Genomic DNA, 25,272 nt, shown 5'->3' with positions numbered 1-25,272 from the left:
CTAGGATTGCGTCGTACTGATATTGTATATGTGCATATATGCGCATGCGCACTACCGGAAATTAATTTTTGCTAAAAAAAAAAAAAAAAATCTTATGTTTTCAAAGTAACGGACACGTGTTTTATTTGATAAGGTTGGGGTTAGCTTACAATCTCAGTACGGTTACAAACTCAGTACGTAACACCGGGTCCGTGATCTTAACGATGCCTTTAATACAGGGTTTTTCAACCTTGGGTCAGGGCGCCATGTAGGGTCGCCTGGAATGTCTAGTAATTGATAAAAAAAAGTAAAAAGTACTGATTGGAAATGCATTTTTTAATCTTTAAAAATATAAAGATTTTTCAAATTGAAACAATCTTAAACTGTACTATAATTATATGTAAATATACATATAATAAAAAAAAATGTATTTTCGGTTCGCCAGGATATTCTTGATATCCAAATGGGGTCAAAAAAGGTTGGGAACCACTGCTTTAATATCAGAAATAAAAAATAAAAAATTGTTGGGGGGTTTCCCAGGAGCTCGGCTGTAAGTGACCCGGGTCGGTGATGCAGTGACTGCTCTAAGCTCAGCTCAGTCCGCTCCTCCTCTCCGGCTCCACCCAGGATCTCTCTCTCCATAACCTGGAAACAAAGCCACGCCGGGAATAAATAAATAAATAATGAACCCTAACCAGCGCTGGGTGCAGCGGCTCTGAACACGACAAACAACCGGGGGAGGTTCTGTGGATTCCAGCGGCTCTCCGGCAGATGCTCGCCGCTCAGGAGCTGCTTCCAGTCGGGGAGGGACCGAGCTGTCGACCGCAGCTGTCAGCGCTTCACCGGACGCCTCCGACACGGCTGACCTGGATGTGAAACCCCAACCAAGGCGTGTTTCTTTAGCTGCATCCTGTCAGAGCAGCAGTGCTGGGTCTATATTAAGGGCTGAAAAACGCATTTATTAGGAGAAAATAACATGAATGGACGTCGTGGTGCGTTCACGGCCGCCTGTGTTTTGCTGAGCGAGCAGAATGGAAAACAAGTGGCGGAAGAAACGCATTTAAAAAGCAGCCCAGCTACAGCTAGCTGTTAGACACCTCCTCCATATCACTGGACGAGTAGTTAGTTAGTTAGTTAGCAGGCTAACAGCACACTAACACAGCACCGCTTCGTAGGACTCCTCCCTGGTCCCGGGCTCTGCTAACCGCCTACAGCATGGCCCAGGACGGCTTCCCTCTGCACCAGCTGGTCTGGAACAACCAGTACCTAGAGCTGGAGCGAGAGCTGCAGCAGAAAGAGGTGAGACTGGATTAGGGTTAGTGGTTCCTGGCCTGTGGTGGACTGCATTGCACCTCACGGTGTGTCTGTGTGGTTCTGCAGCAGGACGTGGACATGGAGCGGCCGGACCCCAGGGGGCGCACTCCTCTGGAGCTGTCAGTAAGTCTGGGTCACCTGGAGTCCACCAGGGTCCTGCTCAGGCACTCTGCAGACCCCACACACTGCAACGCACACGGCTGGACCAGTGAGTACACACACACACACACACACTACATCATTAGTCAGCATCTGCTTTATGACCAACTCATTAATAAATAACAGTTCAATCAATACCTACTGCTTATAGTTCAAAGCAGGGGTCATCAACATGGTGCCCGTGGGCACCAGGTAGCCCGCATGGACCAGGTGAGGTGGCTTCTTCACCAATGAGCTCCATCTAAACGCTGATTTACTCGCCAGGCTTCAAACACACAGATAAAGACAGATTCTCTGTGTAGTCAGAGCCTTAGTAGTAGAGATGTCCCGATACTACTCTTACATCTTCGATATGATACGATATTGCAGCCTTGTGTATCGTCCGACACCGATATTGATCCGATGTCAGCACGAATCATACATATTTATTTTTTTTGTTTAATGAAAAAATAGTAAAGACTTATTTTGTAGTGTGGAATGTTAGAAAAGGTTTGATCAAGTGATGTCACTCAAACAGAGAACAATAGTCAACAACAGTAGGGATGAGAAAAAATTACCCATTTAGTTTTAACCAATTGGTTACATACATTTTAACCTTCAACATAATATCTACAGTGTTCTACAATTGAATAAAATAAATACAAAAAATGAATTTGGGGGGGGTGGAATAAAAAAAAATAATGGAGAATCCAGAAATTTGAATCTGATTTCTGATATTTGTTTTCAGGCTAATATTGGACCGATATCCGATATCGATAATGGATCGGAACACCCCTAGCTGCAACATTGTCTGAAGTCTATGGAAGCGGATTAGGGCCTATTTTCATGGAGAAATTAATTTGGGGAAAATCAACAATAAAGTCGAAATGTTGAGATTACAGTTGAATTTTTGAGAATGACGTTGAAATATAATGTCGAAATTAAAGTAAAAAAGTTGAGAATAAAGTTGAAATCTCAAAAATAAACTTAAAATACAACATCGTGATAAAAGTCAAAGGTTTGCTATTAAAGTCTAATCTACGGAGGCTGACGAGAGCCAGTTCACCATTTACAACAGTCTTCATCAAAACTGGCCCTTATCTGTTTCCGTTGTTCCTATGGACTGAATGTTTCCACATCTACCAAACTTTCCTTCTGAACAGATTAAAGTTTTAGGTAATATTTCTTCAAAGTCCTTAAATATATTACAACTCTGTGTTTATGAGCTAAAAGAGAATCTTTGTTATTAAACCCAATTTTGAAATATAGTTTAACGCATTCGACCAATACATGGCCACGATCTGCTGTTTGTTGTCATATGGTGAATTGGCCCTCGTCAGCTTCCGTAGATTTTACTTCAATAGCAAACCTTCAACTCTTATGGCGGTGTTGTATTTTAAGTTTATATTTTGAAATATCAACTTTAATCTCATTTTTGGACTTTAATCTCAACATTATATTTCAACGTTGTTCTTGAAATTTGAAATTTAATCTCGACATTTAAAGAATTTATTCTTGATTTACTACGTAGAAGTCCATTGTCAGTTAATCAAGCCAATATCCTACTGAAGCAGCATCATAAAACAATATTATAGTCACACAAGAATAAGGATAAAATATTAAAAATGAATAATCAGTACTAAACACAAGTGCTATGTTAAGGTTTTATTTATTCAGACAACTCTTTTCAGGAAAATTACTTATAAATGTACTTTGATCGCCTGACGTGTTTCAACTGCCAACTGTCAGTCTTCCTCAGAGGCATCTGCTGATCGCTTTCACGTGTCTCTGAGTTCTTTTTGGGTGTGGCCAATTTGAGAGTTCTCTCAGGCTGGCCACGCCCCCTGATGGTCTCTGGAGAGGAGAGTCCCATGTGTGGGACTCTGGGATTAAAATTGTGATATTTTTTTATCAAATGGCCATTCTATATAAATAAGAATCTCAGTATGAATTGAATTGGCTCCCAAATGTTGTGATAAAACCGAATCAGGACAGAAAGCGCTGTTTGCCCAGCCCTACTGTATCCCTTTAACCTATTGAAATTTTTCTAATTAATCAAAAATATTGATTTAGCATATTTATTTTATTTATTCATTAAGTTATTCACTATCATTAAATCATTAACCTTTGATTCCTAATGGTATAATAATAATAATAATAATAGTAATTTAATATTATGTTATTTATTAGCAAATCCTATGAAAATTAGTTTTTACTGTCTAATGGAGCGTGCACTTTGTCAGTGTAAAGTCTTGGTTCATGCTGGGAATAACCTACCTTTTCATGTTGTGTCCAGCTCTTTCACTATATCTCTGCACTGCCACATATTCATTTTATTTAGTGACATAAACCAGTTTCTTTTTATTTATAAATATGACAGCCTTTACTGGCCTCATCCAATCCACCATGGCCTGGGTGATTTGGATGTGTTTCCGTCATCACCTGTGAACCTTGTGAATCTCTCAGTTTTGCAGGAGGCAGTGAGCACTGGGGACCCGGAGCTGGTCCAGCTGGTGTTGCAGTACAGAGACTTCAAACGGGCCACAGAGAGACTAGCAGGTATTCCAGAGCTGCTCAGCAAACTGAGACAGGTAACCTGAGCTCCTGCTTCCTACACTCAACCTGCACAATCACTAACTAAGACATTCTCCTGTCATTTGCCACAAACACAGCTTTTTTTTGTTTACACATTAGCTAACCCCCTTTCTTAAACATATAGACACACACACACACACGCACACGCATACACCTTAAAAAACTATTTCTGATCATTATTTAAGATTATCGTTATCAATTATTTTCTGTTGGTTATTTGTATTGTTAATATCTGCTGTTTGTGAAAAGCTTTTGAAAAGATGAAGCTTGTCTTGATGATTATATACAATCCATTAAAACGACTACGAACGGTATGACTGTAGCTTTCTTTAAATCATCTCCATAGCGACGACTACGAACGGTATGACTGTAGCTCTCTTTGATTAATCTCCATAGCAACGACTATGACCGGTATGACTGTAGCTTTCTTTAAATCATCTCCATAGCAACGACTATGACCGGTATTACTGTTGCTCTCATTAATTATAATCCATAGCAACGACTATGATTGGTATGACTGTAACTCTCTTTAATTAATCTCCATAGCAATGACTATCACATGTAGGAATGTCCCAATACAACTTTCTCACTTCCGATACGATACCGATATTGCAGCCTTGAGTATTGGCCGATATCGACCCGATACGATATCAGCATGAATCATATATACTTTTATGACTTATTTTGTCGTGTGGACTGTTAGAAAAGGTTTGATCAAGTGATGTCACTCAAACACAGAACAATAGTCGGCAACAGTAGGTATAAGAAAAACTGACCCATTTATTATTAGCCAATTAATTACGTACATTTTAACCTTCAACATAATATTTACAGTATTCTACAATTGAATAAAATAAATAAACAATGAATGGGGAAATGGATTTAAAAAAAATCTATAAATAATATATATCAGAGATTTTAGATGCAGTCCGATAAAATTCCATATTTGTTTTCTGGCTGATATTGGACCGATATCAATATCGGATCAGGACACCCCTAATCACAGTTATGACAGTGATAGGTATTTTCTTACGACAAGTAGTTGTTGTTAAAGCTTGAGGCATACAGAGCCATACAGTACAGGCTCAGATGTGAATCTATAACAGACATTAGCAGCAGACTCAGGCTAAATGGACCAATCGTTGCACGTGTTTGTTTCTGAGAGGACTGAAATAGAAAAGCACCAGTGCTGAGACAGCATATGTTTGATCATAATGTCCTCCATTCTATCAAGCTCTGGATGAAAACTCTTCAAAGCCAAAATGTTTTTGTCTTTGTTGTGTGTGTGTATATTTCAGGCCCAGGACTTTTATGTGGAGATGAAGTGGGAGTTTACCAGCTGGGGTGAGTGCGTTTCATTACAGTCGTCTCTCTCTCTCTGAGAGGTCAGTTTGTGTCTCACAGGAGCCAGACAGTCCTTGCAGCAGCAGCAGACGCCGCTCTGAAAGACGAGACTGTGTGTGTACTTCCTCAGAGTGCTGCTCACATTTATCATGTCGGGAATTATTTCATCCTCCCGTGTCTCGCATGGAGTTGGTTTAGATTTCCTATCTCTATCAGCCTTTCACGTGAATTAACCATCACTTATGATCTTCAGGCAGCTTTTCCAATAAGTAGATTATAACTGCTCATAATTGCTCTTTGGATTACATTGTGTCCTAGTTTAGTCTTTATGAGATAAATAAAATAATGTGATTCCTGGAGAATCTGCAAAGCATTTCCTCACAAACTCCAGAACTGAATTTCATGGTGTTTGAAGTCATTATAATGCTTTTTCTTGCAAATTCATGCTGGGGGACAGATTGGATGCTGTGAGCATAGACCTCATATACTTGCTTGGGGGCTACACCCTGCTATAGTGCGTTATTTCTATGTAGGAATGAACCATTTGTAAGGTTTTTCTCTACCTTCTTACTGGATCTTTTAATTGAACAGATCTGAGGAGAGATGTCAAGAGTAGCATCATTTCAATGAAGTTTATTCTTGTTACAGTCATAAGTTTAGCAGACTAAGCCCTCTAGCTCCTCTTAGCTCACTCGCTCGTGGACCTTGAGGTCGTGTGCACACTTGTGTGAGTGTTCAAACCAAAGCGACCGAGTTTCAGGGCCTACCAGTGACAAACATTGAAAAATACAGAAGCAACCTTTGATTTTAAAGTGCTCATAAATTACAGATCTGTCGAAATATATTAACGTGAGTTGTCAGACATGTTAGACCAGATGTAGGCAATTGGCAGCCTGGGGGCCACATGCGGCCCTCGCTCTAAAGTTATGCGGCCCCCAAAGTCCACAAAATGACATAAAAAAAAAAACATGCCAAATTACAGAAATGACAGCAAAGAAAAACAAAACAACTTACAGAATGAGAACGAAATTACACAAAAATGACTCCAAAAACCAAAATGACTAATAACATAAAAAACCCCAGATTGACAGAAGAAATACACAAAATGAATTCAAAAATACACAAGACAACAACAAAACTAAACACTACACTAAAGAAGCACAAAATAACACCAAATCACATAAAACAACATTACCATACAAAACAACAACAAAAAGACATGTTTTTCCCCTGTATTATTGCTCATATCGGTCCACATTCTAAATGCTGACATGAATGTTAATAATGTGGCCCTTGCATCAGCGAATGTGACATTTTTTGGCCCCCATTGTCATAACATTTGCCCACCTCTGTGTTAGACAGACAGACAAGGAAAACTAGAAGAAGCAAGGAAACATTTATGCATAATCAGGTCTTTATTTAGATGATAGCTTGTATTATTAGCGAGAACAAAAAAATGACAATCGTATATTCAGATACAGTTATGATCTAAACAATATGTATTTCCTGACACAACCCATTAACCAACAAGTTATTTAGTTTAGAAATTATAATTGTAATTTGGGAAAACTTTAAAAAATGTGAGAAAAGTTGCCAAAGATGTAAATAATTGTTTACAATGAAATGTAAGTCATTCTTCATATAAAGAGTTGTTTATTAAAGACTGTACATCTAATACACAGAACATATCTTCTCGCTTTCAATCACATGTGGCAGAATTGCCTCAAGGCAAGGGTTCAAAGACACGGAATGCAGACGTTTTTTAATGGCTTTTTTTATTTGCCGGCACAGACTTGTTTGAGTTCACTCCTAGCTTGCAGGAGTAAGAGTCTGCTACTGCAAACCGCCAAATGTTCTTCTTCTTGCCGCTGCCCTGTGAGATATAAACCAGGCATGATTAACCACAACATGCCACACCTGTGACTAATCAGCTAGAGTCCCTCCTTGACCCACGGTTCTCCACAGATCCTCTCTAACCCGCTAACCACACACCACATAACCACAGTCTTAAAGGGATCCTCCTAAGTTTTTACAAACTTAGCCTAAAATTTTTGAAATGTAATTTTTAGAAGATCTATGTCTATCAAAATGCATTATTTAGCACCATATTCATTTATTTTTTTTAAAAAACCGGGCCACTTTAGTTTTAAAGCCTGTGTTCCGCCATCTTGAAATCACGTGATTGATGACGTCACAAGGCCCCACTGCCTGTAAACATCCCATTGTTTGCTATTAGAGTGAAACATTCAGCCTGATTTTTAGATCATTTAGCAACGATTTCAGTCAAAATGACAACTTGTGCTGCTTTTGGTTGCTCTAAAAAACCAGGAAAAGGTAAAGATGTTGATGTAAACCTCTTGTTTACTGAAAAGGGGATAAAAACCTGAATAAAAATCTGTGACCACAGGGGGCGACAGTTCCAACTCTGCAGTTTGGTAGTAGCCAATGAAGCAGAGAAGAAGAGCTCTAAAGGTACCTTTTTGCTGCGTTCACACAACGCGTTTCGGGCGTCAAATATGTGCCTCACGCCCCTGGTTGGACGCTTGTGCTCATTGAATCAGTACGCTTGTCAACAGTGTCGGAGATGCTCGGTACACGAGTTGGGAAGGGTGTTCATACAATGGATGATATTGTGGAGATCAGTTACGTTTATAATTCACCCAGTGACTGTGAAGTGGTGGGGAACATTATTGTGTTGAGAAGGCTGTGTTTCCAGTCGGATGTATTTTGGTGTGACACAGTGTGTGCACTGTGATGTTAGAGGACTATAGAGAAGTGTGGGTGAATGGAGAATAAAGTTTGGGGTTCCTTGCTGAACACGCCGCCTCCGACTCCCGTTCATCAGCTCTACATTATCCAGAGAGTGACCTGGCTTTATTTGTGCCTCGGTGTCGTTTCTGGATTCACCAGAGCTGCCCTCGGACGAGAGTTGCTTTCAGCACTACTTCCGTCTTTCCCGTGACCAGTTTGACGACCTACAGACCCGTATCGGTGCTCGCATCTCCTACCAGTACACCAACTACAAGCGCGCTATGCCAGCAGAAGAGTACCTGTCCATCTGTCTCCTCCTGTGGTTAGTGTTGTTTTATTTTTCATTATTCTGAATACGTCACGGTTGGGGAACGCTCCTGATTGGTCGACACGCTGCAATATGCCCCAAAAGTTCAACAATCCCAACTCCAGCGTCGGCCACGTTGGAAGCGCCGAACGCTTGTCAACAGCTTGAAATCTCAAAACGCACAGTGTCCGCCGTGCGAAAAGCTTCAAAATCCGCTGCACAGGAGGTGCGGGACAGGCAGCAGGACCTCTGGCGCTACTAGAGGCGGGTCCACCATATATTGTGAATGTAAACCTGACGCTTTCAACGCTTTTGACGCGTTTGGTGTGAACGCGCCATTACTCCCCTGTAATGAGTGCACGGTCAATGCTTTTGTTGCTGAAGTTAGCGACACCAAAAGCGGTACAAGTAAGTGAAAACGCTGCTAAATTATCAAAAAACTAGGCTGAAAGCTCCACTCTAATAGAAAACAATGGGATGTTTACAGGCAGTTTTTTTTTTTTTTAAATCAAGCCGTTTCTTTGATAAATGTAGTTAATAATTCTACTTAGAGATTGTGACGCACTTCTTAGTTCTGTTGCTTTACAAGCTCTCCTGCCTCGGCTCATACCCACACAAGATGGTGTCGCTTGGTCACCCTTCTCCATGGGTATTCATCTACGTCGTATACGTCTATGGCTGTGAGGCTCAAACTTGAGTTTGACGTGATTATAAAGTGGCTTTTTTTGTTTGTTCTTTAATCTTGTTCCTCCATCGCTGACCAACCACTGACTCTCCACACAGTGCCCTTGGTGTCCAAGGTGTGTCCCAGTGACGTGTACCGGGTGTGGAAGAGTGGCTCGTGCCTCCGTGTTGACACCACCCTGCTGGGCTTTGAACACATGACGTGGCTGAAAGGGAGGCGCAGCTACATTTTCAAGGGTGGAGGTTTGTGCTTCTATGAAAACTAAACTGGGATTATATTAGTGAGGCTGCTCAGATGGGATTGTAGAACCTTTCATGATTGTGCTCTGCTTCATAAAGGCTGTGTTCAAAATTCCACACTCCATACTATACATTACAAACTCAATGAGTATATACTGTGTACTGAAGTATACTTCCAAGTTTCCCAGGATGCATTTCAAACCTACAATGACAAAAACCTGACACACACTGAGGCTAAATATCTCAGTTGACTCACGACCAATTCACCAAATATGACAACGGTCCTATTCTATTTTCATATAGCTAGGGCTGAGCGATATGGACCAAAACTCATATCTCAATATTTTTTCTCAAAACGGCGATGTTCGATACAATTCTTGATCATTTTATTTCAAATGAAGTCTAACCAGAAAGACAATTCAGACTGGATCGTCCGATAACCGAAGGGTTGGTGGTTCGAATCCCGCTCTCTCCAAGCCGTTGTCGTTAGGCAAGGCCCCACCGCAGCTGTGGCTACATTGTAGCTTACCACCACTAGTATGACTGATGTGAGTGACTGGTATGAATGAATAATCTAATCGGGACAAAAAGTATTTTTCGGCCAGCCCCTTTAATCTCTCGAAATTTTTCTCATTAATTAAAAAGCTTGATTTTACTACTAGATTGCAAATTATTATTAGAATATTAGATGCTAGTAAATTTGAATTAAACTGTCGTTGAGATAGAAGATAATATAACCATTGTTGATTCCTAAGGGGGAATATGATAATAATTATTTGATATTTTATGTTATTCATTGGCAAATCCTATGGAAATAGTTTTTTACAGTGCAACCAAACTCGCACTACGTCAGTGTAAAGTTTTGATATAGATATAAGTTGATATAAAATATCAACATGTGCTCATTTGATCCATGAAACACATTTCATTTGGACGTTTCAGAGATTTTCGGAGACCCGCCTTTGTACTGCTGACAAAACTTCTGGTTAATTTCAAAACAAGAGCCCTATTTACAAAATAATAGAAGACAAGTAGAGATGCTTTTATTTTGAAAAGAGGATGTTTGATTTTTAGCTTGAAGCTGTTTCACTGTGCGCACTTACAAAATGTCCCGATATAATATACATCCAGGTATTTTCTCGCGTACTCAATCTTTTCATACAATCTAATGTGAACACACTACATCAGTGTTTGGTCGCCCGCAATGCCTAGTAAATGATAAAAAGTAACACTGATTAGAAATACATTTTAGATTGATTTATTTTTTTCAAATTAAAACAACACACAATCTTAAAGATAGATAAGTCTGTATTGTTTTTGCATAATCATACAAAGTACAACATACAATGAAATTGGACCACAGTCCCCCTCCATGCAAATCACATTTCATTCACACACAATATATAAATAGGATGAAAAGTGCAATTCATCGATCATTTTTCAGAATAAATACACTATGAATAATAAATAATAAAAGCAGTTCAGTGTGGGTCTGTAAGGATTAAGCAGTTTTCATTCAAAAGTGATATTGCACTGTTATAACAACTGAATTCTATACTTTGACTTTATTAAATATAAATCTAATGCCGTTAAAAAAAAATGTCTGAGCTGGCACAACTTGTCACTAATCCTAGCTACTCTGTATTTGGTCAATGATATTTCATATAATGGTCATCATTGGGCAAGGTTTGCATAAATATTTTATTGGAAATAAATATAGAAATACTTATACGGGACTATAATAGAACTAAAATGGGGCATAACATACATTTGACTAGATTAATTGAGTAATTTTAAAGATTTTTTCAAAAAAACAGTCATGGCGAGACAGTCTCACCACATGATATTTTGACACTTTGAATAACAGAATAAATTACAGAAGTCATTTAGTATGTAACATTTTAAAAAAAAAAAAGCGCATATATACTAAGTTACTACATATTTGATATATTTTTATTCATTTCAACTTTTTTTAACTAAAATGAATGCAGTTGGACTGAATATTTCGGTATCAATTCATTGACAATATAGTATAAAAAACATGATCAAAATGTAATTATAAAAAAAATGTCTTTGGGGTCACCAGAAATTCTTGATGTCAAAATGGGGTCACGATCCAAAAAAGGTTGGGAACCACTGCACTACGTACTCATTTTGACGTCAGAACTAATATGAGTTGTACGTTAGTATTACATTTTGAACAAAGCCAAAGACTTCTTTTTTTGTCCCTGTGTTTGCAGACGATGGTGCGGTGGTGATGGAGGTGGACCATGATAAGCAGGTGGTGTACACGGAGCCACTTGTGTTGTCTCCTCGTGACGCTCCATCCCTCCTGGCAGCCATGCAGCCGTCTCAGGAGAACACGGCCCAAAGACTCACCTCCCCAATCGTCTCCACACACCTCAACACACGCAACATTGCCTTCGAGCGGTAGATACACAAACAGTGATGCACTACACTACAGATCCTGTTCAATGTTTCATGCTCTTACTTTAACGCTGTGCTCAGGAATAAGTCGGGAATCTGGGGTTGGCGCTCAGAAAAGAGCGAGGTCGTCAGCGGCTATGAAGCCAAGGTAAACGCTCACTAAATAAACCTGATCTATTGCTTTATTTAACCAGAACAAGAAGGCTGTGATACATGGTATTCCCTTTGGGGTTCAGTTTAGTTCACCTTTAACCGGGGGTGGACTGGGACGAAACTTCAGCCCTGGCATTTTGTGTCCAGACCAGCGACACCATGTAGAAGCTGTTATTAAGTTAGTGATCCTCAACATGTGGCTTTTTATGTCTTAATTTCAATTATTCTTCCCCCAGAAAACCTTAAAATGCGGAAACTTTTTAACCTCTTTTTATCTATTTCCTTTGGCCATTTTGCAACTTCCTTTGTCAACTTTTCATCCAAAAAGGTTAACTTTTGCCCAATAAATACCACTTGTTTGTTTTTTTCCTACTTTTTGTTCTTTTTGTTCCACATTTTTGCCCTTTTTCACTATTTATTGCCACATATTGCTCATTAAAGCTTCCATTTGTCATTGAGCCGGCTGTTCCCAGTGCTGCTTCAGTTCTGGGTCCTTCTGGCCTGGGGTCCGGTCCCTGCTGGCTCTAGGCCCGCTGGCGGGTGCCCGCCGGCTGCCTGTTCGACTCGGCTCTGGCCGTCTGCTGGGCGTGATGGGGGTGGGGTGGATGTCGGTTGGGGGTTGGGGTCGGTGGCGGGGAGCGCTGGGTCCTCGGCTCCTTGGTGCTTTCTCGGGTGTGTGTGTGGTGTCTTGGGGGCCTCTGGAGGGCTGCTCGGCCGTTGGGGGGGTTGCCTGGGCTCCCTGGCCCCCGCTCTTTCTGCTAGCCTGGCTGCATCTTTTGGTCCGGGGCAGCGCTTGGGTTTGCAGTGGTGGTTTCTTGCACATACATTGGTCTACGATGCACTGGCATGCCTTGGACTGTGGGATAAAACTCGTAGTGGGCTTAACTTTAGACACGTTCATCCCAAATACCAGTTTTAGGTAGTACCACTCACTCCTTCCCTCTGCCCACAGCCACCACCATTATAGTTAAGCCTCACGCCTACAACTTCACATCTCACTCTCACTTTACAATAATCAACTCTTCCCCACCCATCCATTTTCTACCTTGAATCTCTCCTCCCTGCTCCCTTCCCCCTTCACCTCCCCCCCCCCCCCCCCCCCCCACCTAGGTGTAACACTGCCCTCTGTTTTATATTCTCCCTTTAATAAAGTGTTTCTTACCCTTCCTTAGGGAGTGCTGGTGATGGTCACAATTATGCATTAAAGTAAATTCATTTATTTCATTGCAATAACAAAACATGCATTGCTGCGTAAAAAAGATTGCACTTCTTGTAGAGTTGACCTTTGACAGCATGTGCAGACAAAGTAAAAAAAAAAAAAAAAAAATGCAGCCGAGCGGATCGGCCCATTGGGTCGATGCCCGGTGGGCCAGAGTGCCAGTCCAACCCTGCCTTTAACTGATTGTAGAGTTTCTTTAATCATATAAGATATTTGTAAAGATCATTCAGCTCAACTAATTCAATCAGTGTTTGTGAATCTGAGAAGAGTTAAACACAATTAGTTTCTTCACAATTACATTTACTGGTAGACAAGTGTGTCTTCTGTAAGCACTTTATCATGTATGAGGATTCTGCTGCTTACTCCAGGTTCACATTACATGGAAGACATCACACACTCACATTCACTCCTATTAGTAAAATAGAAACTCCAATCAACCAATCATACATGTTTTTGTATTATAGGAGGAATAACATGGAGAAAACTCTGAAAAGCAGATGAAAACATGTATTTCTGAAATGTGTAGAACGAACTTAAGAGTATAAAGCTGTGTGTTGGACATAGTCTGTATGGGGCGCCGATTATAAAGTTGAGCATGCTAAAATAAACCTTAACTTTTGGCAACATTTAGCAACAAACCACATTAAAAAAAAATATACTGTACAGTATGTTACTTTTGACCAGATTTACATCAATATTTGTGAAAATTGTGATTTTTTTTTTCTCGTAAAAATATAATGTCATTGTTAAATCTAAATGTTAAATGTTTAATTTAAATGTTAAATATTAAATCTAAATATTAAATCTTAATTTGAGGTATGGCCACAATCCGCTTTTATTCTGTAGTGTATTGTAATTTATATTCCGGTAAATTTATATATTTGCTAAATATTTAGTTTCACCCATGACATTTAGATTTAACATTTCAATTTCCATTTAAGATTTTATTTTTTGATTTTGATTTTACATTTAGCATTTAGATTTATATTTGACATTTTGATTTAAGATTACATTTAACATTTAGGTTTATCATTTAGATTTAGCATTTAGATTTAACATCTAGATTTAACATTTATATTGAAAGGTAGCATTTAGATTTAGATTTAGCATTTCGATTTAGAGTTAGCATTTTGATTTAGATTTGGCATTTAGATTTAATATTTAGCATTTAGATTTAACATTTAGGTTTAAATGTAACATTTAGATTTAACATTGACATTATTTTTATGAAAAAAGTAAATATCACAAATTTCACAAATATTGCTGTAAATCTAGTCAAAGGTTAAAAAAAAGTGGTTTGTTGCCAAATGTTGCCGTTCATTTCAGCATGCGCAACTTTACAATTGGCGCCCCATAAGTCTGTTCTGTTCCTGCAGGTTTACAGTGCTACCAACGTGGAACTGGTGACTCGATCCAGGACGGAGCATCTTTCAGACCAGGACAAGTCAAGAAGCAAAGGTGATCAAAGTGCAGAGAAACTGAACTGCCAGTTGAGTGAAGTGAGCAGCAATGCTGATGATGGTCTGTCTCCATTATTCCCACTAAGGTTCAAAGACTCCGCTGCAGTCTTTCCTGGGAATCGCTGAACAGCACACAGCTCACAATGGGGTAAGAAGCTCCTGCAGGCCTCCATGATCACTTACTCCAGTGGTTCTCTAACCTTTTTGGTTGTTTCAGTTCCCACTTTGAATGAAGATGAACTTTCACGCCACACCTGCACCCATTGCCCCCCAGAAATAACACACTTTAAAATTTATTGAACAGGGAACAAGTAACATCCATCCATTTTCCGATCCGCTTGTTCCTGTTTACTTGATTTGCCATGTAACTGTTGTGCCTTATGCTGTTATGGGGTCTTCTGTTAGAACGTCTGCAAATACACGTTTACTACCAACTTTCCGTGAACGTGCCTGACTTCAGTCTAGCAGCCAATAGTAACGTCCAAAACAGCTCATGGAGCTCAGCACGTGTGTTTGTAGAAAGTGATTGGCTGAAGTCCAGCGTCACGCTTCTGGATTTCTAAAGTTTATTTACAGAGCCTGGAGATTCACTGTCCACTTAGAACACTTTGGATATGCTTAATGATGATTACGGATTCTTGACCAAATTATGCCAAAAAAAACTTACAAACCGCAGCTTTAATAAATGTAGCTATACTTGGAGCCTTTTTTTTATTGAATTAATTGGTGTTATTTTATTTAAAAAAATAATTTACTGTATCTAAGGGAACCGTAGCAAGATTTATTACCAAAAACAAACATGGTGGGTGAAAGTAACTCTTAATTTTTACTTTGAGTATGATTTAATTGAGCTACTTTTTACTTGTACCTGAGTATTTTATGTATGACTTACTTGTACTTGAGTACAATTTCAATCAAGTTGCAGTACGTCTACTTGAGTAGGATATATCAGTACTCTTTACACCTCTGCTTACTCACAGCTTCTGCCTCTCTTACCCTGACAGAGTAATGTGTCCCAGTGTGCCAGTCCTCACAACCCCACCGCCATCACTGCTGAGGAGTATTTCAACCCAGAGTTCAACCTCAACGGCCGCGACATCGGACGCCCGACGGAGCTCACCAGTAAAGTGCAGAGGTGTGTTAAAACCACATGAGATCACAAAGATCTTTGGAAGGGTAAGGAACAAACAATGAATGTTGCCTTTTTTTATGCGTTTGTTGCTTATTCAGGTTCAAAGCCACGCTGTGGTTGAGTGAGACTCACCCTCTCTCATTGGCTGAGCAGGTCACGCCCATCATCGACCTCATGGCCATCTCCAACGCACACTTCGCCAAGCTGCGCGACTTCATCACTCTGCGGTTGCCTCCAGGCTTCCCTGTTAAGATAGGTGTGGATTTTTGCGAATAACAACATAGAGGTAGATGGCTAAAAATGAAAAGTAATTCATTTAATTATAAGTTGATCAATTTGATTCCTTAAATTAAAAGAAATTTCAATGCAGTCTAAAATACAAATAAGTAAGAGTAACTAAGAGTATTGAAGATAAATTCAATTAAAAAAGGTAATATATTTAAAAAATAAAATAAAAATCTACAACTTTGAGTTTGAGACTGATCCTCTCCCCAAAAATGTCTTTTCCTTCATAAAGTCTGTGATGTCCCAACTCATCAGACCTCTGTGTCAGGGGTGAGAGTTTAATCTCTTTGGTGCTTAGATTAGATTAGATTATACTAGATTGTACTGTTATTAATTCCTCAACTGGGAAATGTACTCATTACAGCAGCAAATAACAAAGTGTGAAAGCAAAAATGTATAATATACTAGATGCAGCAATGAACATTAAATATATGAATGAAGTACAATAAATGTGAATATGAGTTCATGTAATATTTACAGGGAAAAGTAATTGATAATAATGCACATAACAGTTTAGAATAGGGCGGTCCAAAAATTCTTTTCAGATTCTATAGATTAGAACCCTGTGTTTGGTTCCACAGCTGGCCGAATTATTTGGGTCCAAATTTTATGGAACGAGACAATGACACAGGGAGGCAAATAAAAGTGGAATACTGGAAAAATGTGTGGTTTTGTTCTGCAAAAACAAACCAAAACTTGCATAAATTTGTTACTTAGGAAGTCCAGCTGTGGCTTTGTTTACATCAAAGAAATGTTAATCTGCTCTTTGACAACTTGGAGTAAAGTTTTCAAAGAAACAAAAAAGACCTGTGGTAACACTGCTTCTTGGTTCTCACATGCAAGCTCCACATAGAACCACATAGACCAGGGCCAGCAGAGTGGGTATCACAGTGAGCCATAGGGTTGGCCAATATGGACAACATTTTATATCTCAATATTCCATCCATCCATCTTCTTCCACCTATCTGCTGCCGGGTCACGGGGGCAGCAGGGAGGCCCTGACTCCCTTTCCCCGCTCACTTCTTCCAGCTCTTCTAGGGGGATCCCTCGGTGTTCCCAGGCCAGCCGAGAGACATAGTCCCTCCAGCGTGTCCTGGGTTTTCCTCGAGGTCTCCTTCTGGAGCGATGTGCACTGACCGTCTCCCTAGGGAGGTGTCCAGGGGGTATTCAATTAGGTGCACAAGCCACCTTACCTCAGCCCCTCCTGGATGACTGAGCTGCTCACCCTATCTTTAAGGGAGAGCCCAACCACCATGCGAAGCAAACTAATTTCATCCGCTTGTACCCCCGATCTTGTTTATGGTCAAAGCTCATGACAATAGGTGAGGGTAGGAACATAGATCGACTGGTTTGCCTTCCGTCTCAGCTCCCTCTTCACCACAATGTATCTCTCACTCCATTCTTCCCTCACTCGTGATCAAGACCCAGAGATACTTGAACTCCTCCACTTGGGGCAGGACCTCAAAAAGGCACTCCACCTTGCACTCGGATTTAGAGGTGCTGATTCTCATCCCGGCCTCTTCACACTCGGCTGTGAACTGATCCAGTGAGAGTTGAAGGTCACGGCATGAAGAAGCCAACAGGACCACATCATCTGCAAAAAGCAGTGATAGAATCTTGAGGTTCCCAAACCGGACCCCCTCAACGCCCTGGCTGCGCCTAGAAATCTGTCCATAAAGGTTGTGAACAGAATTGGTGACAAAGGGCAGCCCTGGTGGAGTCCAACCCTCACTGGAAACTAGTTCGACTTACTGCTGTCAATGCGGACCACGCTCTGACTCCGGTCATACAGGGAACAGACAGCCCTAATCAGGGGGTCCGATACCCCATACTCCCGGAGGACCCCCCACAGGAGTCCCAGAGGGACACGGTCGAATGCCTTCTCCAAGTCCACAAAACACATGTGGACTGGTTGGACAAACTCAAGGACCCTGCTGAGGGTGTAGAGCTGGTCCACAGTTCCACGACCAGGACAGAAACCACGTTGCTTCTCCTGGATCCAATGTTCAACTATCCGGCGGACCCTCTTCTCCAGTACCCCTGAATAGACCTTACTTGGGGGGGTCTGAGGAGTGTAATCCTTCTATAGTTGGCACACACCCTATTATCTCAAAAAAAAACTCAATATTTTTTCTGAAAATGATGATATACCAGATAAATCTCTATTTTTACTCTATAAATTCTGACCAAAAAGACAATTCTAGGATAAATTTGCTGATGCAAAATGCCACACAGGCTCATTTATTAACAATATGTGCCACTATTGGTTTTTTCTCCTCTAATGGACAGCATGTGTGAGTGAGTTCTGTAGTTTGTTTAGGGGAAGGTCTAGGTTAGGATGCACTCAGAAATCCATCTAACTGCTTTTCATGCTGTTCTGAGAAGAAGCAAAAGCAGCAACTCCTATAACAAGTATATGAATACAAAATAAGATCTAAAATAATCCGTATCTTGATTCTCAATATATTTCCCAGGCCTAATGAGCCACTGTTTCAATAATCAGATCCTGTCTGATTGCTCTCCCCCCCCAGAGATTCCTCTGTTCCACGTGTTAAATGCCAGAGTGACCTTCAGTAACCTCTGTGGCTGTGATGAGCCTGTCAGCTCGGTGACGGTTAATGGACCAGAGAGCTGCGGTGAAGCAGGTGAGCACTGACGGCAGCAGCTCCAACAGAAGAACATCAACATCTGCTCCTCCTCCTCATGATCCCATCCCCCCCACCCTCCTCCTCCTCCTCAGGTCAGGCCTCTCCGCCTTTCACCTGTGAGGTGGACCCCTCAGTGTTTGAGCCTCCTGCTGACTACACCACGCTGGGACCGGACCGCAGCGAGCCAATGAGAGACGAGGATGACAACCTGCTGCAGTTCGCCATCCAACAGAGCCTGTTGGATGCTGGCACTGAGAGCGACCAGGTGAAAGAGGGGCTGGATTACTGTGTCACATTTTAACGCCCGTGTGTTCCTTCACCACCGAATTTCAGGTTAAATAATTCAATCTAATGATAATATCAGTGCCGTAATATAAAGTGACAGATTTCAGTCATAATCACTTTCAATGTTATTTGATTTTGTGACCCATTTTTATGTAATTTAGGGAAATTTTGTTGAATAATTTAAAAAAAAATTGCAGGATTTTGAAACATTTTTGTTATTTTAATAATTTCAGATTAAAAATGACTGTCATCATGTGGTATATAAGTATTAAAAAAATGTGAGCTTCGCTAATATTGTGGATTTTCATTGAAATTGTGTATTAATTTTGAGATATCTACAACTTAATTAGTTGGCAATTTACACAGTGATTCATGGTTCTGTGACTGTTTTTTCTGCCATGGCCCGAATTGGATGCTGTAAAGGGCTGGATTTGGCCCCCGGGCCTTGAGTTTTACACTAGTGATCTAACGGTTACTGTTGATTTGTGCCTGTGCTTCTTTATTCTTGATTGCTAATGTTGGACAAAGTCAGATATTTGACATCATTAAAGCATCTAAAGGAGCATAGGGCATTATTTGAGAAAAACAGACATTAGTTTTAAGTCTTTGAATGCTAATGGGTGATGAAGCGTTCTAAACCAAAGAGAATCAGTTCACACGCATTTCTCCCTTTGCCTTGAATAGACTGTGTGATGCATTTTGTACTGCAATTACAGGCACAAATTTCCCCGCGTAGTTCTGCAGACGTGACGTTAAATAACTGCTTGGAGAGGCGTCCCACTGCTGGAAATAAAGTAGTAGAAGACGAAGACGGCTTGGAGACTGGAAGAAGAAAAGTGTTTAGTTCCGTGGAGGCATGCGTGGAGGTCTTGCAATTAGACTGCGGGTCTAATGCAGATCTTTGTATCCGAGCCCGACCCGAAACAGAACTTAAAACCTCATGTATTTATTTTTAGTAGTCAACTCACTTTTATTAATACACAACTTTTAATGTTCACATCAGATCAGCGCACAGGGAAACAAGCGAACGTCAAACACTAAACGCAAGAGACCCAGTGGATCTATTTACAACATAATCCATTGTGCAGAAAAATAATGAATTCACCAGTGGAGGCTTCAAGGCTGTTCTCCTCTGAGCAGCGCTGAAGCAGCTTCTGCTGCTGCAGGAATGCCAAGAACGCTGCGTGCGAGGACACTATGTGACCGAACCCCACCACCAGTTCTAAATATTGTCCCGAACCCGACCCATTGGGCTTCGGTCAGGTGTCCTTCCTCTACTTACAGAAACCAGTCACGTGAATGGCCAGTCAATAAATAACTGTGTTACAATATCATCTGCTATGTTATGAAGAGTTACGCTACGGCCGTCGTGCCACTATGGAGTTTTATTCCATGATCCTGTCCTATGCTCCTTTAAATATGTGTGAGTGTGACTTTCCTGTAATAAACTCACACAGGTGTTTAATTGGTGGTTAAACATTAACATTGAATAATAATGCAGAGGGAGTTAATGAACAGGAGTTATTTATTATTTTTTTTTAAAGAATCTTTAAGAAGTGTGAGAAAAGCTCTGGTCTCTGAGGTTCTGCTTTGCACTGGTCCTCAGGTGACGATCTGGGAGGCTCTGACCAACAGTCGCCCCATGAACCAGTCTCCTCTGTACGAGGAGGATTCCCAGCTGGAGAGGTGAGAAGGCCTTCAGAGACCGTCCTCTTTCTAGGACACACTGACAAGTCTTTTTAATCGGCATTTGTAATTAATTTGTGCCTTTTGACCTTCTCTGGAGGAGCGTTAGTGTGATTAATCCTGTAATTAATCCCAGGCTCATTATAAACTCTTCCAATCACTCATGGTGAAATCTTAACATGGTTTTTTCCTTCATGGCCATCCAGGAGTCTCTCTCTATTTCACTGTCCAACAGAGAGGGAGAGGACATTGCTGCTCCGGGCCAGCCGACGTCGGTCTCCCCTCTGGACATCCCCGTCACCCCCCCACAGCCCTACAGCACAGCTGGGACAGACGCACGGAGGGTGGGACACTTAGCAGTGGAGAACAGCTTTGATGAGCAGCTGCGTCTGGCCATGGAGCTGTCCTGTAGGGAGCAGGAGGAGATGGACAGGTGAGCACAGAGCCATCTCTAGGATAAATATGTGCTTTAGTGGTTCTGAGTGGGTTTTAAATGCAGCAGTAGTAAGATGTCTATTAGGGATACACGATATTGGATCTTGGCTGATATCCGAAATGCCAATATTTTACTCATTTGGCCAATACCTATATCCCCCCCAAACACACACACTAATTGCAGAGATCATCTACTTCCTGTAGACTCTTTATCATGTCCACCTGCTGGAAAATGCAGACATAAAACAAAGCTAAAAATGATGTAACATCAGTAATCACTTATTGTGCCAGATAAGAAAAATACTTAAACTTCTGTTCTGTAAAACATGTCATATTTACTAATGATCATTGTTTTTAAAAGGATCCTCCATTGTTTTTACAATTGGGGCCTAAAATAGTTGTGTCCTGATCCAATATTGATATCTGATATTGGTCAGATATCAGCCAGAAAACGAATATTGGATTTTATCGGACTGCATCTAAAATCTCCGATATATGATATTATATTTAATCAATTGTAGAATACTGTAGATATAATGTTGAAGGTTAAACTGTATGAAACCAATTGGTTACTGATTATTGTTCTTTGTTTGAGTGACATCACTTGATCAGACCTTTTCTAACATTACACACTACAAAATAAGTAATAAAAGTATACATGATTCATGCTGATATTGTATCGGATCGATATCGATATCAACCAGTACTCAAGGCTGCAGTTTGGTATCGTATCGGGACATCCTAGACTAAACCTTTGAATGTACTTATTAGACTATCTCTGCCTTAACAAAACATATGTTTTTGCACCGTATTTGTTTAATTCACTTTTAAAAATGGGACTTTACAGTTTAATCTCCCCACTACCTGTAATTATCCTATTGTTTTCTGTTGTAGTAAAGCATTCAGCCTGATTTGTAGATAATTTAGCAGCTTTTTCAGTCAAATGCCAACTTGTGCTACTTGTGGTCGCCCTAAAAAGACAGGAAATTGTAAGATGTTGATATACTGTAACTTTCCTTTGGTTTACCAAAAGAGGATAAAAACAATTGTGACCTGACAAAAAATCTGTGAATATAGGGAGCGACAGTTCCAACTCTGTGGTTCATAGTAGACAATGAAGCAGAGAAGAAGAGCTCTCCTAGGGGACCTTCACGCCCCGTTTAAAGAGTGCGTGGGACGACTCTCTGATGGCTGAAGTTAGTGAGTAATCGCAGACTGTTGAAGACACACAAACTGAAAGGAACAAATGAGATGTTTACAGGCATTGGCTGTGTGACCTCATCAGTCACATGATTTCAAGATGGTGGAACACAGGCTCTAAAGCTGTAATGTAGTCCCATTTTTCAAAGTAAATTAAACAAATATGGTGATAAATAATGTGCTTCTTTTAGCCATAGATTTCCTAATAAGTACATTTCAAAGGTTTTTGGCCACATTTGTAAAAAGAGAGGATCCCTTTAAACCACACAATAAAGATACGTGCAGCCTTTCCTACTAAAAACACTATTATATCTACCTACTAACCTACTTACATTTTGTATTTGAGTCGTTAAAAACAGCATTTTCACCAGATCCGAGCATGATGTCATAGATATCTAACATGAAGAAGAAAGATGGGTAGATTCAGTAAATAATTTCAACTGTGAGATTGTTGTATTTTACCTCCAGTGATTTCCAGACACAGGCTTCTCCACGGGCGATGTGTTTATGTAAATGATGAGTGTGTTGTAAATGTCACACTAACGTACTACTCATACTAAGTGTGACGTCAAAAAGAGTATATAGTGCGTTCACATTAGATAGTATGGAAAGATTGAGTAAGGGAGAAATACCTGAATAAAGTATGCACGGTGGGCACACTAGTCACACTCAACCGTCCCATGATGCATTGCGAGCAGCGAGTGGATTGTAAATTGGTCCCGGGACCGGCTTCAAGCTAAAAATCAAACATTACCTTTTTTTAAAACAAAAGCGTCTCTTCTTGTCTTCCATTATTTTGTAAATAGGGCTCTTGTTTTGAAGTTACCTGGAAGTTTTGTCAGTAGCATAATGAAGGGTCCCCGAAAATCTCTCAAATTTCGGAATGAAATGTGTATACGTGAGTTTTTATGGATCAAATACTTTGTCACTTTCTCACTTAAAATGTTTTCAGAACTGAGATATTTAGCCTCAGTGTGCTTCAGGTTATTGTCGTAGGTTCCAAATGCATCTTGGGAAAATAGGAAGTATTCTTCAGTGGGAACGCTCATCATCCTGATCATACTTATAGTATATAGTAGACAGTCTATACTCATTGAGTTTGTAGTGTGTCGTACGCAGGATGCCATTTCCAACACAGCCGATGTCTATTGATTCGTCAAGGAAGCAAAGCCTGTTATTATATCGTTTTCTTTTATTGGTGGAATGGCCCGTGTCTGATAATGAATTAATATCATGTATCACTAGTCCTTTGTTCTTCTTCTATCTGCCTTTCATCTCAAACACTTAATTTATCTAGATAAATAACTGGCCTGTAGCACTGGGCCATTCCACAAACCTCTCGTTTGTATCTCTCGTACCCATTAATCTAGTGTTGTTTTCACTGACTCTTTATTATGACGGCACTTGTTAGGACGTTTATATCAGTACATTTTAACAGTTGTGAGGAATTTGTGTGATTAAAGGCCAGGAAACTGCTCTCACTTTGAGAACCTCTGTTCATTTGTTGGCTCCCAATGTGTGTGGATGATGTTTGGTGGAGGTGTTAATTCTCTATTTATTAATGGTTTCGTCTTCAGTAAAGTAAGTTCAAGGTTTAGGAATTTCCAGCATCATCTTCACTTTGTGTTTTGTGTAGGAAACGGAAAGAGGAAGAGGAGGAGTTGGAAAGAATCCTGCAGTTGTCGCTCACTGAGAAGTAACATCATCATCTTCATCAGCAGAAGAAGAGTGGCCAGCGCTGCATCCGGGGGAAAATAAATGGGCCTAATTTATTGCATTTTTTTTTGTTTAATTCCCGAGACCTTAAGTTATTACAGATATATTATTTGTCTTTGTTACACAAAAGCAGCTACAGCAGAGTTTAAATGGCAGAACGCATTGAAGAAGGTACTTAAAACACAATGATGTAAGGAGCAGACCAAGGGAGCGGGAGTTCTTGTTTTTAAACTTTTATTTTGAAAAGATTTTCCACAGCATTGCTGTACTGAGTGATGACTCATCTTTAAACTTCAAATCTGTCACATGATTCATAATGATATGTGAAATGATCAAAATACAATGTTAATGGAACAACATATAAAAGATATAATAAACAGGTGAAATGTTTATGACTTATGTGTGGAAAAAATAAAAGCTATGGTCATCCTCAGTGATGCTCTGTTGGTATTCCTGATGTTCCTGATTTTTGCAGAGTCGCTCAAACTTACACTGGACAGCTTTAGACCATTAAAACTGGGCGATAACAGTAGAAAAAATAAAAAGAATACTTGAGCAAGAAAAGCATTGTTACTATAATTTAAATCAGTATTAATGCCAGGGATTTTAACTACTGTAACAAATGTATTATTTTCTGTGTCTGAGGCCGCTGAACATCTCTGATCTAATGACAAACTCAACCACCCCTCACCTATCTTTAATAACAGCAGTTAAAACCAGATATCATAGCTTTCTTGAAAGTGTAAGTACATCCTAAAACCACTTTTTTTTCTGCTGAATACATAAATGATTAGGTATGAAGTAATGTAGTTTATTGATTCTAATCCCACTCCTCAGATTTTAGTCTGAGTATTTAAATTTAGCATTTTAGTTGTAAAAGGCCCCCAATGGGTTGAGCTGCAACTATTGCGACTGAATTTTGTTATTAGCTGAGAATAGATCAGTGACATCACTAACCGTCACTGTTGGCCCCGCCCCTCCTGTAAAAGATGGGAGGAGGGACTAGGTTTCCTCCCCTCACATAGATTGACAGCTCCATGCAGAAATGTGCAGCACTGTGGGGGTGGAGCTACTGTGACTACTCTGGGAGCGACGCCCATGATCAAGGCATTTTTTAATTTGCTCTTAGTGGCAGGTCAGCAAAAACCTAGAGGTGTACTTACAATTTAAGCCACATGTGTTAAACTCATGGCCCGGGGGCCAAATCCGGCCCTTTGGGACATCCGATTTGGAACACAGGAGAAAGTAAAAATAACAGAGAAAACAGGAACGAT

General features: G+C 40.2%; 1 protein-coding gene across 1 annotated transcript; it reads left to right on the top strand.

Moving 5' to 3' along the window:
* Nucleotides 1-562: 562 nt before the first annotated feature.
* On the top strand, nt 563-24,375 carry ankrd13d (ankyrin repeat domain 13 family, member D). The gene is made up of 16 exons (XM_028459655.1): nt 563-1,278; nt 1,360-1,501; nt 3,898-4,022; nt 5,325-5,370; nt 9,212-9,355; nt 11,593-11,782; nt 11,861-11,927; nt 14,528-14,609; nt 14,698-14,759; nt 15,616-15,746; nt 15,842-15,999; nt 18,560-18,673; nt 18,769-18,941; nt 20,568-20,647; nt 20,844-21,080; nt 23,919-24,375. The coding sequence occupies exons 1-16, from the start codon at nt 1,195-1,197 to the stop codon at nt 23,980-23,982; spliced, it is 1,899 nt and encodes a 632-aa protein (XP_028315456.1). The 5' UTR covers nt 563-1,194; the 3' UTR covers nt 23,983-24,375.
* The last annotated feature ends 897 nt before the right edge of the window (nt 24,376-25,272 follow it).

Source organism: Gouania willdenowi, chromosome 10 (assembly GCF_900634775.1).
Source record: "Gouania willdenowi chromosome 10, fGouWil2.1, whole genome shotgun sequence".
In the NCBI taxonomy this organism is placed as follows: Eukaryota; Metazoa; Chordata; class Actinopteri; order Blenniiformes; family Gobiesocidae; genus Gouania; species Gouania willdenowi.
The sequence above is the reverse complement of the archived record's forward strand: the minus strand, read 5'-3'. Positions and strand labels throughout refer to the sequence as shown.

Bases quoted from the DNA above. Each gene is read 5' to 3' on its own strand.
- ankrd13d (XM_028459655.1), top strand. From the start codon at position 1,195: ATGGCCCAGGACGGCTTCCCTCTGCACCAGCTGGTCTGGAACAACCAG. The intron at 5,371-9,211 runs GTGAGTGCGTTT...CTCTCCACACAG, and splicing joins GTGGGAGTTTACCAGCTGGG to TGCCCTTGGTGTCCAAGGTG. The intron at 21,081-23,918 runs GTGAGCACAGAG...TGTTTTGTGTAG, and splicing joins GAGCAGGAGGAGATGGACAG to GAAACGGAAAGAGGAAGAGG.